At 41.7% G+C, this 17,188-nt stretch overlaps 1 protein-coding gene across 2 annotated transcripts in view; it reads left to right on the top strand.

Annotated features, from left to right (window-relative positions):
- The window catches only part of ELL2 (elongation factor for RNA polymerase II 2), a 74,202-nt gene extending 69,658 nt beyond the window's left edge, over positions 1-4,544 (top strand). For both annotated transcript variants that reach the window (XM_054487803.2, XM_054487802.2), the window contains 3 exons: positions 682-853; positions 2,821-2,865; positions 2,958-4,544. In XM_054487803.2, the coding sequence (XP_054343778.1) occupies positions 682-853; positions 2,821-2,865; positions 2,958-3,074 (334 nt within the window). In that variant the 3' untranslated portion in view covers positions 3,075-4,544. The remainder of the gene's footprint in view (positions 1-681; positions 854-2,820; positions 2,866-2,957) is intronic.
- The last annotated feature ends 12,644 nt before the right edge of the window (positions 4,545-17,188 follow it).

The raw sequence follows: 17,188 nt of genomic DNA, 5'->3' as shown, positions 1-17,188 counted from the left end.
GTATGACATTTAAATGTTTGAAAAGAACTAGAGAAATATGCCTTTTTTTGGTCTAACCCTCATTTTACAGAATGGTTGGTAATTTCCCTTTTGTATTTCATATATTTGCTTGGTCAGAAATATGAGGAAAGGGATAGAGGAAGCAAGCCTGAGGCACTTTGTTGAAGGTGTCTGCTGGCAGCATGTCTGAAAGGCCAAGAAACAGACTGCCTCTCATAAAGCAGTAGATCCAGAGAGAGCTTTGACTTTCAGCACTCAGTGACTGCGTGACATTCTCCTGGTTTCACATCACCCATTGAGTCCTTCTGTGTCTCTGTGACTTGTAACAGATGGGTTAGCATCCACCATCAGTGTGGTAGTGAATTATCTTGGATAGAGAAAGGTTCAGGAAACTAGATCTGTGTAAATACTGTTTTCTTTTTACTTAGTTGCATTTTAGTTCCATTGCCACCATGTCTTTACCACATTTACTCTCCTTCGTTGAAGCTCTCCAACTCTGTGTAATAATTTTACCTGGAAGATGTTTGGAGGAGTGACCTGGCAGCCAACCAGTGGCAGAGTGGCATTAAACATTAGTGACACATGCATGGATCTAGTCTCTAAATATTTGGTTTAAATCTCAGACTTGTGCAATCATGTTTATTGGGTAGCTACTCTCCATTTATCTTTTTTTCTTATTAGAAAATATATCGCTATCGTCTCCTATGAGCAACGCCAGAATTATAAGGATGACTTCAATGCAGAGTATGATGAGTACAGAGCTTTGCATGCCAGGATGGAGACTGTAGCTAGAAGATTTATCAAACTAGATGCACAAAGAAAGCGCCTTTCTCCAGGCTCAAAAGAGTATCAGGTAAATGGATTTGTAACTAGACGGACTGACTTTCATATTTTACCTTCTTTCTTTCTCTGCCCTGCTCAACCTCAGCCATCACAGTGGCCTTTAGAGTAAGTACTCTTGCAGACCAGCCTCACTGCTGCTTTAGGAAACTAGATATTTGAAATAGTTCTTGAAAATAAATTAACATGGTAAACCTGTATTTCTACCAGTGGAAAAAAACCTTGTGCCACTATAACATATCACATATTGAGAAAAATACCAAACACAACTAAATAGGAAAAAAAGTTGGATCTTGAGATTCAGCTAAATATTTGATTAATTACACTGCCAACTTAGACTACAGCTCATAGGTCTGGTGCTATCCCAAAACAGTGCTATTTCAAGTATTTTTCTTTAAACCTCAATCTGAGATAGAATAGGGAAGATACAGACATAGGAAATAAAGAGGGCTTAATACACAGAGATTTGAGGTTTAAGTAAAGAAGTTTGCTGCTTCTAGCTACAAAGACTGATCTTTGTTAACCAGTCTTACTCTGTTTTCACTTTCCTACTTGAAGTGGTAATATTACTACAGCTGACAAAGAGCAGGAGATGCCTGACCTGTCTCCTGATTATTTTTTGTAGTTCTTAGCAAAGGGATTGATAGAAATGAGTATTTCCCTCCCGTGTGGGCTAGATAACTTTGTCACACTTCACGGACACAGGTGGTATAGTGGTGCCTTTGTCCCGGCCCACTACCAGTGTTCAGGCTGGAACCTACGTGAGACAATGGATGAGTTTTCCCACAACAGGAAACAGCCTGAGAGCATTTGTGTCCTCGAGATTCATTATGTCTTCTACTAGAGGGCCTTAATCTTTTTCAACAAGCTGGCGAGAGTTATAGGAGACTGCCAGAAGAATCGGTTTTCAGAGGTGCAAGAGGTTGGTGATATGGTGGTTTGGGGTTTATTTTTTTTCTATATAGTCATTTATCAATGTATATAATTATACTGAAACTAGAATATAATTCCAAGGATTACTTGGTTAGGAGCAGTTAATATTTGTGTGGCCTTGGGCAAGTTACTTAATGCCTCTTTGCCTTGAATTCCCCATCCATAAAATGGGATAATCATTGAGTTATGAGGAATAAACATAAGTAAGCACAGTAAAGTGCCTGGATCCATGCCTGGTACTTGGTACATACATTAGGCTATTATCCCCCCTAGGCACCTGACCCCCCCCCAACCAATCCCCACAGAAAATCACTGTTACTTGTTTCCAGTGTATTCTTTCGAAGTGTGTTTATGTGTGTGATATGTACATGTATGTACACATGGTATAAAATGTATGTACATATCTACACAAGTAATTTCAACATATATACCATATTTAATTGAATCTAAGGTTTCTTCATTTGTAAGATACACCATTGTTTTATGCCCAATAACTTAAATTATGATACATTATTATTTGTACTGGTTTCATTAAAATGGGGAGAAATGAGCATCTTACAAGTAATGAAATTCTTAGAATACTATTGTGTTTTTCTCTTTTAAACAAATGGTATCAAGCTGTCCATATTGTTCAGCACTTTGCTTTTTTCACTAAAGAATATAATGCATCTTAGAGAATTTTTTTATATTGGTACATAGAACACTTTGGCATGTTTTAATGGCCTCTTAGTATCCTTTGTATAGATTGATGGACATTTCAATTTTGTTTACTGTCTTTTGCTTTACAAACAGTGCTACAGTGAATAATCTTGTATATGTGTCATTCACTGGAGAGCAAGTATGTCCTTAGGATAAGTAGAATTGCTGAGTCAATTTTGCATTTACTATTTTGATAGCTGTTGCCACGTTGCCTTCCATAAAGATTGTTTCAAGTTACATTCCCACAGTCAATATTTCCTATACTCTTGCTGAATGCATGTTATCTATTTGTATTGCCACACACAAAAGAAGTTGTTCTCTTCTGATTTCTAATATTTAATTTTGTAGAATGTTCATGAAGAAGTCTTACAAGAATATCAGAAGATAAAGCAGGTAGGTATCATCACTGTTGATTTTCTGACCTGTGGTTGAAAAATGTTGTAAATTCTGCAACCTCATTCCTCACTTTTTTTTTTCATCTGCAGTCTAGTCCCAATTACCATGAAGAAAAATACAGATGTGAATATCTTCATAACAAGCTGGCTCACATCAAAAGGCTAATAGGTGAATTTGACCAACAGCAAGCAGAGTCATGGCCCTAGAACTCTGCTTGGACCAGAAGATGTGAATAAACTTAAGCTTATTTATTTAAAATTCCAAATGAGTTGCTCTAGATTCTAAAAAGGTGAAACTTTGGCTGTTGAAAGTTTCAGTATTAGTAAACTTGAGTTACTTTTTCTTTTCCATTTTACTTTGCTTCCCTGCACTTCGAAGCTGCTCTTTCTGGTCCTCTCCACCACCCCACCCCCGAGACTTGTGTTTGTTAATAGAAATAATTTTTTTAGGTATTGGGGATCCATTGTCTATATTTCAAATCAGTTTTTCCTCAAAAACTTGTGTTTGTTATTAGAAATGATTTTTTAGATATTGGGGATCCAGTGTCCACACTTAAAAGTTGTATGTGTTTAAAAAACAACAGTAATGTGCAAGGTGAAATGCTTTTGGATAAACGTAAGCCTATTTTCTGACCTTTCTTAATGCAAACTCTTTGCCTTAAATGGTAGAATATTTAGAAATTTGCACAAAATTAAAAAAATAAACATTGTCTTGGAGGGTTAAAAAATAGAAAGGTGTATGTGTATAGATTCACATACATATACAGGCTGACTTGATCTGGAACATTAAATCTGCCCTGCAAGTTAACCCCCCATTGCAATGGTTGCCTTAAGGTGTTTGCTAGTTGTGTACATAGTGTGGTTAATCATTAGCTACACTGCTTCCCACTTGATTAGAGCAATGGGAAGCATACTGTGGCCTACCAGCATCTGGAAGTGTGTGCTCGATCTGTATGTGTGCAGAGGTGGTGTGGATGTGAGCGTGCATGAAGGAAAAAAAGCTGCTACTCCTAGTAGGCCAAACGCTCAGGTTAAACAACTGACGAGTGTTACTGTAGGGTGTTTCTTTGTTTTTTTTTTTTTTTTTTTCTATCAAATTGCTACTTTTGTTGTGGAAGACAAAAGCATTTCCATTTCAATGAGTTTGTCAGCTTTATTAATGTTGGGCAAAAATTGATATGTCATGAAAATGAAACAGATCTATAGTTTTGGGACAAAATTATAAAATTAAATGTGTAGGTAACATATTTATATACTGCTATAAAGTATTTTTTGAAGAGAGATATGCAAAGAAGCTATTACCTACATAAGATGTATATTTAAAGATTTTTTTTTTCATCCTGGTGCCAGGAATATAAAAAAGAGTGGATATATTTAACCATAACATACTGTGATTCATCAAACAGCACAAACTTTCATTTCATGGAGTTTATCTGTTGACATTGATTTAAACTGTCACTTGTTTTATCATGTGGGAACATAAGTTATGTGGTAAAAAAATATAAGGATTTTGAACTAATGTTGATTCAAGTTGTATTGTCTTATTGTGTTGTCTTTTCAAAGTGCTGCCAGTTGAAAAGGGAAGCATTATGTTTACAAATCTGTTTTGAAATGTTTGCCAAAATTTTGGTAGTGTCTTTAATAAAGATGTTTGTCTCCAGCATCCAGAAAAATAAATGAATAACTTTGTTGTGTATCACTGTAAACCAGAAAAATGTTGGTTATCTAGAAAACTTGAGAGAGCATGTAGATTAACTTTTCTCTTTGGAGTTCTAAAACATTAACTGGAAAGATTAGATAATATACTAAATGTATACAGAAGTATGCAGACTATACAAAGACTGAAACAAGACCCTTTTGCACTACAACTCTATAACATTACCGCAGAAATTTTGGTTCTATGTAGCATGGACCTCCTAAGGAATTCTGTTTCTTTTAGCATTGAGATCCCTGGTGCTCTTTTTTTACCTCAGAATTGGTACAATCATTATTAAACATTAATTTATTTCAAACTTTTTAATTGAAAAAAGGAAAGGGAAACTTAATTGGGGATAAATTCAGGCATCATATTATTATGATAGTCTCCTGAGTGGTTTGTCTCTAGGTAATGAACTCATTGGTGTTATTTCTTGGACATCTTGGCCTTTTAATCAAAGACTGTGTGCTGCTATTTGCTATGAGCAAGGTTTCTCAAAAGCGAAAGGTGCTTGGACCACTTGGATCACCTGAGTTAGAATCTCTAGGTATAGGGCCCAAGTATCTGCATTTTCACAGGTTTCTTGTACATGACTCTTTGCAAGCTAAAGTATGAGAACCATTGGCTTGGATGTAGTTCTAAACTTTTAGGTCTGTAAATCTTTTGAAATCTTGAACTGAAGGTCAACTATTGGCTTTTTTTTTTTTTTTTTTTTTTTAATGTCCATCATGTCAGCAGGTGCAAATCACTTTTCCCCTTTGCATGATCTGAGGCACCTCCTCAGTTGTTTCACTGCCAACTCTTATTTCAGAACCTGTTTACAAACAAGCCTTCCAGTTGGTGAATGGTTAGCCATTGGAGCTCCCTCCCTGTACATCAGCACATCTTCTGGTTTACAAGTTGGGTAACAATGAAAGCTGGAGATGCTAAATGGAAATCCAGCATTGCATACCCTTAGACCTGATCACATACCAGTAAAAGCCTTAATTTAGATGTTAGTTGTATGTGTTGGACAGATCCTTGCAAAAGTGTGTCTGTCTATTAGTTGTAAATTTGAAAATTATAAATCTCTGAATCTGCTATTATCCAAGTTTCATCCCTTTTGAAGATGAGGCATGAGCCTATTAAAATATTTATAATCATTTTTCTTCCCCTACTGCAAGACTTTTAGATTCTTACAAATGATTACTACAGGAATAGTGGCCACTTAATGTCAGTTACTCTGGTGGAAGAATTTATCTAGTTTTTTTTCTTTTCTTTTTTGGAAGGATGGTGTAAAAAATAGCAAGATTAGAGAATGAGTTGTATAGTTTTTTCAATCACATTTCATCTAAAAATGATTTGAAGGACTTTTGAAGATTTTTACCAACATCCTTAAATCAACTCCAGATTGGATGAACAACTGATTTAAAACAAACTAAGAGAACATTAACTAGATGTGGGCTTTTTAAAATATATAGGTATTGCATTTCCTACCTTGTTATTTATTCCACTTTGAATACTTTAGAGGGGTTAACTTTCAACTCTTTAGGGTAGTAATGGATGTTTTATACTTGTTCTCACAAAATTGTTATGGTCAGTTTATATCATTGCTCCATGCATTGATTATAAAAATTCAGTATTTTTTCTGATCTTATAAGCTTTATAGGAGTTTTCTTTTCTCTTATAAAGTGTTTCACTTTATTATGTAAAACAAATGCCTGCTTGCATATTGGAAGATGTTGAAATTAGTTTTAGACAAAAATGGTCCATCAGTTCAGACATTCTGCTTGGATGCCTTACCCTTTTCATTAGTGCATTCTTTGCTTCTGAAACTTGGCAGAAACTCGTTAGCCAGTCCACTGCCTTTCTGACAATGTGTGGAGTCACGTATGCTTGGTATATGCCTTTACTACTTTTAAAGTTCTACAGTTTATTACTTGCCCAAGTGTTACTAAATCTTTTTCTTATGTGTACTGGATGGAGAAAAAATTATAGCCAGCACTTTGAGAGGAAAGTTTTCAGAAACATTATTAACTGGCACTACTAACTGAAGGCCACAGAAGATGCTATCAATGTTATTTGTAATCTGAAGATTGAACAAGGCTGTGAGGCTCATTTCAAACTATTTTGAGGTGTTAAATTATATATATGCTGTTTCTCAGCTGTTCCACTCAAACCGTGTTAGGACTCTCGAAGGTAAAATGTCACAGGGGCTTTTCAGTTGTTACTGAGCTCAGCAGCTGTGGTAGCCCCTGTTCTACACCAATTTCAGTTCAATAAAAATGTTAACTTTGCAATTCTGGTACTTGTTTTTCCTTTGTCTCATTTCAAGCCTCTTTGTCTTAAAAACAAACAGAAAGAGACTATGACAAAGTATTCACAGAGATATTACTTGTTAGGGCTCTAGGAAGTGGGAGCAGGGAATTTGCTCCAGGGATCTGCCCTTTTCTAAGTGTAGGACACACCCTCCAGGGGCAACTTCTACTAGGGGAACAATAATCATAGTTACCATTTATGGAAGGTTTCCTCTTTGTTACACATTTTTGCTGCATTATCCCATTTCTCCTCACCACCTGTTATCTCCATTTTACAGGTGGGCAAACTAAGTCATAAAGAAGTTAAGAAACTTGCCTATCACACAGCTAGTAAATGTCAGAGCCTGGGAAGTCTGACCGCAGCATCTGTGTTCCTAACCACTTCTCCATCCTGGGCCTCATATGTTTATATGGATAAGACTAATCTTTTCAAAGTGACAATTCCAGTGATACCACATATGCTAGATAAGTCCTTTTGGTTCCAAAGGCTAGAATGTGGGGGTCGGAGTGATTTCTAGTGGATTATTTTGGGGGAGTTGATTTATCAGAAATCACAGAATACATTTGAAGGGAGACTAGCACACTTTTTGAGAAAAGGTTGTTTCCCCTATGTTCGCTTTACTTTTGGAAGTGTACAGTGTTAACAATGGGGTATTTGAAAGTGGGCAGTGGAGGTAGGAGGGAAGGGTACAGTCTTGTAATCATACCATTTTCTCTTCATACCAAAAGGCTATCTCAGGAACAGACTCCAGCTTAGGGGTATCCAGTCTGAGAAGACATAAGGGCATTCTCCCAGCTGAATCCTTAACCTCCAGTTTCTAAAAATCTTCTGAAGGAATAATGTAGGAGGAAGGAAGGAAGAAAGCCTCAATCAAACACTGGTATTAAAAACCCAGAGTGAGTAATGTGGGCGGTTCCTCTGGTCATATTTACGAGAAGCCTCAAGCATGAGTGAGTTTCACAACATCATGACGGTCAGGAGCCCTCCCCAGTCCCTTCTCCCACTGGACCTTTAACAGGCTCTTGTCCTCAGCTGTAAAATGAAAATATGCTTTTCTTACTGAGGCATGGAGGGGTTTCACTATTGTTTATAAAAGCACATGGGAATTCTGTGAAAAAAATCATTCTTTACAGATTATCTGCTGAATGCAAGAAGGAGTGTTTCTTGAAGCATTACTTTCCATGTGAGAATGAATTCATTTTGACTGATTGCAAAGGGGACAAAGGCAGAAGCTAGAGGTTTCAAGGTGAGGTGTTTGGGGTTTGTTTTATTGAATGCTGGGTGTACATGTACCTGCTCTACTGGTTTTACCTTTCTGAGACTGGGACAGAAAGCTGACAGTGGTAGTGGCAGTAGGAGGCTCTGATATGATTGCTTAATTCTCAAGTTGGGGATCAGATGATTCTGCCAGGTGCAATGGTGGAGATGTGTCATTTCAACTCCTGCTTGCCTCATTCAACTGACCAACCTGGCTGGTTTTTCTTACTGTAATTAAATGGTTGGTACAATGTGAGCATTTGTAGATGGACAATAAAAACTTCACGTCTGTCTAGGACTGTAAATGTAAAAGTGTGCTTCCTGCAGATGAGCCCACATAATTGGCCAGCATGTTTGAGTTCTACAGCTGGGGCTTCTAGAAGCATGCTGACTGCCCTTCCATACTTCCTGAATTCCAAATAGGCTTACAGAATCCCATTGTGGAGTACATGGATAGCATGATCTACCTTACCAGTCTCGCTGCCTGTTTCTTCCACTCTCCACACACCAGTCACACACACCTTCCTTCAGGCTCTCCAGTACTTGCTCCTCCTATCCCAAAAGCCTCATGTGCTAAGTAGACTCTGTACCACCAATACTACCCTTCATCCCTTCCTCACTTAGCTAAGTCCTCCATATCCTTAAGATCTCCACTTAGGCATCACTTCCTTCAGGAAGCCTTTCCTAACCGTCCCCCTGCCCCCACCCCCATACTACCCAGGTCCTCTGGGTATATGCTCTCTTTCATTCTATACTTCTCCTTTGTGGCATTTATCATAATTATAACTGGATACTAATTGCATTAGTAAGTTCTGTGGGAGTAGAAACTGTCCTGTTCACCAGGGTGTCCCCAGGCTCTAGACTAGTGTCTGCCATATAAAATGTGCTCAGTAATAATTTATTGAAAGAATGAATGAGGCAAACTATGTCTATCGGTCATATTTAAAATTCATGTGGCCCAAGGATTTGGATTACTGCAAGAATCTGCTATCTCATTCAAGTTTGTGTTCCTTGCCACTTTATCTTCCCAAAGTCATGATTAGGAATCAGTTAATGATGGCAGACTGGTGCCCATGACAAACTGACTGATAGAGTTTGGATATCTGTCCCCTCCAAATCTAATGTTGAAATGTGATTACCAGTGTTGGAGGTGGGGCTTGGTGGGAGGTGTTTGGGTTATGGAGACAGATCCCTCACGAATGGCTTGGTGTCCCCACCTCCCCCCCGCCCCACCTTGGTAATAAGTTCATGGGATATCTGGTTGTTAAAAAGAGCCTGGTATCTCCTCTCTCTCACCATGTGTCATACCTGCTCCCCCTTTGCCTTCCACCATAAGTAAAAGCTCCCTGAAGCCCTTGCCAGAAGTGGATGCTAGCACCATGCTTATTGCACAGCCTCCAGAAACATAAGCCAAATCAACCTCTTGTCTTTATAAATTACCCAGCCTTAGGTATTCCTTTATAGCAATGCAAATGGACTGACACTGACTTGACTTTGCGAGTCCTTTTGCCATGTGTTTTTATTGACATTTATTTTATGCCTAGCATTTGTGTAATCTTCCAAGTGCTTCCAAGAACTAGCAGAGCCCAATGCTGTTGATGGGCTCTGCTAGTTCTCCAGTTACAGGAATCCCAACCCTTCACGTTGCAGATGGTGAAATGAAGATGTCTAAGTGACAGCACATGGGAGGGCAGGATGGGACCCCAGGAGCTTACACACTCTTCCTCGGTGGTGCCGAGAACAGCCTAGCAGCCACTTCCAAAAAATGATAACGAAGACAAGGAGTGGTAAGGTGCCAGGCAAGCTGTGCCAGAGCACAAGCAGTGGGCACAGGGCTTCAGAGCAAGGAGTCTTGCCAGACAGCCTGGCTTAGAGTCCTGTTGTGCCACTCACAAGCCACAGACTGTGGGCATGTTTATAAAGCCCCAGATCCTCTGTTTCCCATCATGAACAGGATAGTACCTGGCTTGGAGGTTGCTGGGCTGACACATACGTAGAGAGGTGTCTGGCACCTTGTAAGTTTACTGTATGTATTTTTATTGGATACTTTAAAATTATTTCTTTCCATCTTTTATTCAGAGGTGGAAAGTTCTGTAGCAATACATGTAGCAAAGCAACCAGAGCTGAACAACCCTATTAGGTTAATTTAGATTTTTGCATAAGAGTGATTGAGCTCCCCTGGTAAATGGACACAGCCCAGAACATTTTAAAAGCTCTGCTATTGATTTCTCTAAGAAATACTTTTTTTTTTCTGTGAATCTTTTTTTTTTTAAGAGGGAGTCTCGTTCTGTTGCCCAGGCTGGAGTGCAGTGGCACGATCTCAGCTCACTGCAACCTCCGCCTCCCGGGTTCACGTGATTCTCCTGCCTCAGCCTCCTGAGTAGCTGGGATTACAGGCACACACCACCATACCCGGCTAATTTTTTGTGTTTTTAGTAGAGACGGGGTTTCAGTATGTTGGCCACACTGGTCTTGAACTCCTGACCTCATGATCTGCCCACCCTGGCCTCCCAAAAGTGCTGGGATTACCAGCACTGGCATTAGCCACCACGCCCGGCCCTCTGTGAATCTTTTCAAGTCCCACATTAGCTTCTCTTGGCATCTTGGCTACCAGTAACTTAGACACAGTGCTGATGCATTTGTTCTCAACTTGAGCTGAACTTTGAATATTCTCTCTATTCTCTTTCCCAGTTGTCTTTATAGAGGACGGTTTTTAAAAGAGTGTTTTTGTCTGGAAGCCTAAGTGCTTCTTGCCACCTAGTTACTAGAAGGGGCTGTTCGTTACAGGTAAGATGCTTTGGATAAAAGGCTGCTGTGAAAATCACTCTTTCTTACACCTGTAAGTTTTTCCTTCTCCTCCCAAGGATAGAGTTCATTTAAATTCAGCCTTGTCAAAGGAGTGCCAGGAGGGTCTCTAGGGGTCTCGTGGCCACCTGAGCTTCAGAACTCTGCAGCTGAGAACAGCTGTAAGGGGACACTGGGGACCGTCAGCAAAGCCACCTTTTCCTCCACCCTCCTCCTTCCCTCCTCTTTCTCTGCCCCTGTTGACAAATCTTTATTGCTGTGGTAGCCAATTATCATCCACCCCTCCCTTCCTTAACTCACCCTCCCCACCTGCTCCTCCCTTCTCTTCACTCCCTCCTCTTGACTGAGTGAATGACCCTGGCTCCCCTCTTCTGTTAACATGCACATCTTACCATTTTCCCCTTGTCTTTGGTTAAAAATGACCTGACATATAGATGGTGACAAGGCCAGGTCAGAAATAGGGACCTAAAAGCATGAAAAATTGGGGAAGACAGAAAATGCTTTGTGGTACTGGGGGAAAGAACGGAACATGGAGTTCTCTATCCTGGGCCTGAGTTCCAGTTGTGACATTCACCTACCTTTGACCCAGGGCAATTTGCCTAAACCCCTAGATCTTCTTTCTTTCATCCCTGGTAATGTAGGATAATGCCTGTGAAGTTTAAACACTGTCACACTGACCATGAGGGACAATCATAAAGCAACGATTGTCATGTGTGTCCCTACAAATCCACTTTTTGGGGGCTGTTTGCCTTCAGAGATGAACTTTCTGGCAGTTCCCAGAATTCCTCAGAGACAGCTACTTTTAAATAAGTCCTGTATTCACTTTTAGCAAGGGCCTCATTTCAGTAACTTACAAGTCCAGTCATGTAACAGCCACAGTTCTGAAATACATTTAGAATTGAATATTCTCCCCTCGTCCAGCTTAGGCCTGCTTTAGGCTGGAAGCCAAGTGCTTTTTGCCATCCTCCCCACTCCTCTCACCACCCAGCATTTCCCAGGATGAAAGGGTGGAAAGGTAGGGAGGAGAGATAAGGAGCATGAGAGGGCTGATTGAATGACACCTTTGAAGTCCTTAGCCTTGGTTTCCTTTGGGCATTGTCAAAGCCCACCCTGGGTGCCTTGGAATCCTCTGAGCTCTCCTGTGGCTGGCCCTTGCAGTGGTCTTCAGCATCTGCCTCCAATAGCATACTGCCGTCACTTCAGGCAAGAAGCTAGTAAGCTTACTGCCCATTTAAAAATGATCATACCAACGTGCCAACTTGAGGTGTCCCATCTGGTCACTCACCCACACTCCCACCCCAGTCATAGACCAATCAGCACTTTTGGGCTGGTATCCATGAGTGTAGTGACTTCCAAATGCATCCTTGACTCTGCTAGACCTTTACTTTCAAGCACAAGTCACATACCAGCCCTGTGTGTCCCCCAAGCTTGAGGTGTCACAAATTACTTTTTGTAAATACTCTTTATGAAGCTGTTCTCTTTAGCCTTGCGGCAAGAGGGAAGCTGTCAACCCTCTATAGAAACCCTGATTTCTAACATGGACTGACTTTTCTACCTCCACCCCTTACACCAGTGAGGAGCCAGAAGTGAAGGGAGAAAAACTGGCTTTTTTTTTTTACTACTCCCCTCTGTGAGTCCTGCAATATAGGGTTCAGAATCTGAGTTACACTATAGTGTGGAAGTTGTGGATGTAGATGGCACATCTTGTGACTTCAACCAAAGCTGTCAGCAAGTCCTGCGTGAAACCCTCCTATATATATTTGTGAGTTCCTCAGTCATAGAAGCCGTGCATATTTGTTCCGCAAATGTTTACATAGACTTTGTGCTAGCTGGTGGGAATACACCATTGAACAAGAGACTTGATTCCAGTTGTGGTAAATGCTCCAAAATAAAAGGTTGGCTGTGAGAATTAATAATAAGGGGACGTGGCACAGTGAGGGAGTGGGGTCAGGCTTCCCCAAGAGGTGGCTAAAGCTAATATTTGTTGAGGGGAGAGCTCCATAAAGAGCATGGTAGACAGGCCCCGAGGTAAGACGGCCTTTAGGCTCACTGAATGTATGTGTATCCAAATCGCTTCTCATCAACAAAAGCTATTTAGGGCCTTGCTTTTTTGTTGCTGAACTTGTTCCTTCAATGGCTGGTTTGCTTTTACTGCCCATTTCTGGGGAGATGAAGCCCAGACATGATTCCCTCCTGAGGTCTAGGCATGTCAGGTTAGTGCCTTATCAGTGGTGTTTTGGTATTTGAGGTTCTTATCTGTGAGCTTCTCTTGTTACTAATTAGTTCTGAGGAAAGTTTCCAAAACAGAGATTGCATTTTAGTTTCCAGTAGACCTCAAACTGGCCCACGGGATTTCACATGGGAAAATTTGAGCTGGGGAGGAACCATGACTGCCTTCCCCAGCGCCCTCCATCTTCCTGGAGGCCAGAGGCTGGTGCACAGTGAGTGCAGAGAGCCGAGACTGGCTGGCCCCTCCCTTGTGGAGTTTTCTGGGGTTATAGCCCCATCACTGTGGGGCTCTCAGAGGCAGTTTCTCTGAGAAGAAAAGAAATAACATCTGTACTATTAAAATTGCCCATGAGCTCTGTCTGTTGTCAGCAGCAGGCGAACCATGTGTGTGTTGTGACTCTAACCAGGAGGTTATTGGTGGGCAAGCAGGAAACTGAAACATGGGGGCTGGGAGAAAGATGCCCGAGGGTCAGAGAAACTGAAAAGGAGCCCTTTTGGGAATGAAAAATGAGCAAAAGTAAGGAAGCGCAGTAAGTATTTTCTTACTAGACCACTTGACAATCAATGCTTTATGCTTTTTTTTTTTTTTTTTTGAGACGGAGTCTCGCTCTGTCGCCCTGGCTAGAGTGCAATGGCGCGATCTCCGCTCACTGCAAGCTCCGCCTCCCGGGTTCACGCCATTCTCCTGCCTCAGCCTCCCGAGTAGCTGGGACTACAGGCGCCTGCCACCACGCTCGGCTAATTTTTTGTATTTTTAGTAGAGACGGGGTTTCATCGTGTTAGCCAGGATGATCTCGATTTCCTGACCTGGTGATCCGCCCACCTCGGCCTCCCACAGTGCTGGGATTACAGGCGTGAGCCACCGCGCCCGGCCTCTTTATACCTTTTACAAATGTTTCCAGGCGTTCTCAATGGGTCCTTCTTTTAAACTATTTTTAGCATGAGGTGGGATAAACCACCAAGAAGAAACAGGCCAGGAAAGGTCCATCGGTATCAGCTCTAGACAAGAATGCAGGTCGTGGCCGGGCGTGGCAGCTTACGCCTGTAATCCCAGCACTTTGGGAGGCCAAGGCGAGCGGATTGCCTGAGGTCAGGAGTTCGAGACCAGCCTGGCCAAGCTGGTGAAACCCTGTCTCTACTAAAAATACAAAAATCAGCCGGGCGTGGTGGCGGGCGCCTGTGATCTTAGCTACTCAGGAGGCTGGGGCAGGAGAATCACTTCATCTCGGGAGGCGGAGGGTGCAGTGGGCCAAGATCACGCCATTGCACTCCAGCCTGGGCAACAGAGACGGTGCCTCAAAAAAAAAAAAAAAACAGAAAAACCACACAGGTCTTATCTCCCCCACTGTACCCACCTCCTGTCAGCCTGCCTTAAGAGCTCATCCTCTCAGGCTTGGTGCTGAGTCCCAAAACTGGCCTGGTAACTGGGGGGACCCAGTAAAGTCTCCTCACAGCCCAGTCATGTTCTGCCTCCTTTAAAGTTTTTCTCCTAAGAGTATTGATGTAAACCCCTTTTTACAGGAGGTAATATTTCCATTGCCCTGCTCTGCTCTGGGCCAGGCATTCCTCACTGCCTCGGCTTCTTCAGCCAGGTAAACACCTCAATCTGCTATGAAAATGCCTCCCTTCCTGCTAACATCACCCTTGAGTTGAGGCCATTCCACAGATAACTTGACAGCCCTCAGGGCCCCCACCCACTATCGTAACCACCCCTCCTCCTGTATTCTGCCTGGAGGTGGGATGCAATGCCTCATGGCCAGACTCAGTTTCCACCTATTGGTGCAACGTATGGTAATTGCTGTTTGCATTCAGCTCAGAACAAAAGGAAATCTGTTCTACACCCTTGTTCTGATCTGTACTGACACTGATGATAAGGATAGCCTAACAGAAGCCGTGCTTACCCATTGTTCGTCAGAGCACCAGTTCTCAGAGGGTATCCTCTGACCCCCTGCAGCAACAGCAGCACCTAGGAACCTGTAAGAAATACAAATTCTCAGGCTCTGCCCCAAACCTGCTTAATCAAAAACTCATGGGGTAGGACCCAGCAATCAGTGCTTTAACAAGTGCTCTAGGTGATTCTTACTTGAGGCTGTTTGTGCTCTCCACCGAGAAACAAAAATCGCCTGGGGAGTTTTTTTTTTTTAACCACACCATTGCCCAGGCCCCGACCTAGACCAAGTGAACCAGAATCTGTTGGGGTGAGGCCTAGACAGAGGGTGTTTGTAAAATTCACCAGGTGATTCAAATGAATGGTGAAAAGTGAGGATCAGCTTCCTGGGTAAGACTGGCATCTCCCAAATAAATGCAGGGGAATGTAGGCATTACCCAAAAAGAGTTCTGTAGCCTTTGTAGCATTTGAAAAATGCTAGATTTAATAGTTAACACTTTATTTATGTATTTAGAGACGGAGTCTCACTCAGTCGCCCAGGAGTCTCACTCAGTGCAGTGGCACAATCTTGGCTCACTGCAACCTCTGCCTCCCGGGTTCACACCATTCTCCTGCCTCAGCCTCCCAACTGGCTGGGACTACAGGTGCCCATCACCATGCCTGGCTAATTTTTTGTATTTTTTAGTAGAGACGGGGTTTCACCGTGTTAGCCAGGATGGTCTCGATCTCCTGACCTCATGATCCGCCTGCCTCGGCCTCCCAAAGTGCTGGGATTACAGGCGTGAGCCACCGTGCCCAGCCAACACTTTTATTTTTATGAAGGACTTTTATACACCTTTAATATGCTGAAATGTTCTCCAAGAGGGCATAGAGACCACAGTGTGCCCATTTTTATCAGAGTCTCTTAGAATCAATTTTCCAAGGAACACAGATTTTGGAAGTGCTACTTAAGGTTTTATGCTAAAAACTATTTCTACAGCAAGTCAGGTCCCCAGAATGCCATGCACCTGTGCTCTACTTCCCTGCCTCTTTTGTTGTTGGTGGTTTTTTTTGTTTGTTTGCTTGAGACAGAGTCTCTTTCTCGCCCAGGCTGGAGTGCGGTGGCACAATATCTCGGCTCACTGCAACCTCCATCTCCCGGGTTCAAGCAAGTCTCCTCCCTCAGCCTCCAGAGTAGCCGGGACTACAGAGCCCCCCACCAAGCCCAGCTAATTTTTGTATTTTTAGTAGATACGGGGTTTCACCATGTTGGCCAGGCTGGTCTTGAACTCCTGACCTCAAGTGATCCACCCACCTCGGCCTCCCAAAGTGCTGGGATTACAGGTGTGAGCCACCGTGCCCAGCCTAGCTCCCTGCCTCTTAAGCCATCTCTTTAGCAGAGCTACGGCCCCTGTAAGTAATGGTGATATGAGGAACATCCCTGTTTGATTGTTTGTACAGTTGCTCTCAACAACTCTGTTATCCAGCATCCTTTATAAAATTATATAATAAAGTTTTCTTAGAGTTTATGCTGGGGAAAATGTATATCTCTCTGGGTGAACCAGTGTACCTTCTTAAATTAGATAATGAGAACTTTGGTGCCCACTGTGTTGTCTTGTGTCAGAAACTAAATATTGAGTTTTGTTCCCGATTACAATTGATTAGTTTGAGTATATTTTTACCTCCCCACAACTGTAGTCAGTGGTGTCATTTCATCTCTTTTAATAGTTTCATGACTTAGCACTATTATCACCATCTATTTTTATTCCCTTTTAGAAGATTAGAGATAGATAGCTTTGGTATAATCTTTAAAATGAAAAAATAGAGAGGTTGGTACTACTGCAAATCTCTTTCTAAAAACTCCTTGCACTATCTGTACACAGAAGAGTTGAGTTATACAAGTGCAAAGAAAAACTCCAAAACTGCCATTGTTCCAACTGTTACCTCCTGTAAAATCTAAGATAAAAATCTGAAATTTGTAATGGCCATATGTTTTACAAGATTATATAGTATTTCTGGAAATGTGACTATTTTACCTGTTTGGTCTCATGAGTATGCTTCATAAATACCTAGCCATCCCAGAAATTCTGCAAGAGTGGACTGAATATCCTAAACAATACTTTTCAAATGTACATCTATTACTGTCTAAAAAAATCTCCCCCAGAATTT

Source organism: Pongo pygmaeus, chromosome 4, assembly GCF_028885625.2.
Source record: "Pongo pygmaeus isolate AG05252 chromosome 4, NHGRI_mPonPyg2-v2.0_pri, whole genome shotgun sequence".
NCBI classification, from domain to species: Eukaryota; Metazoa; Chordata; class Mammalia; order Primates; family Hominidae; genus Pongo; species Pongo pygmaeus.
The sequence above is the reverse complement of the archived record's forward strand: the minus strand, read 5'-3'. Positions and strand labels throughout refer to the sequence as shown.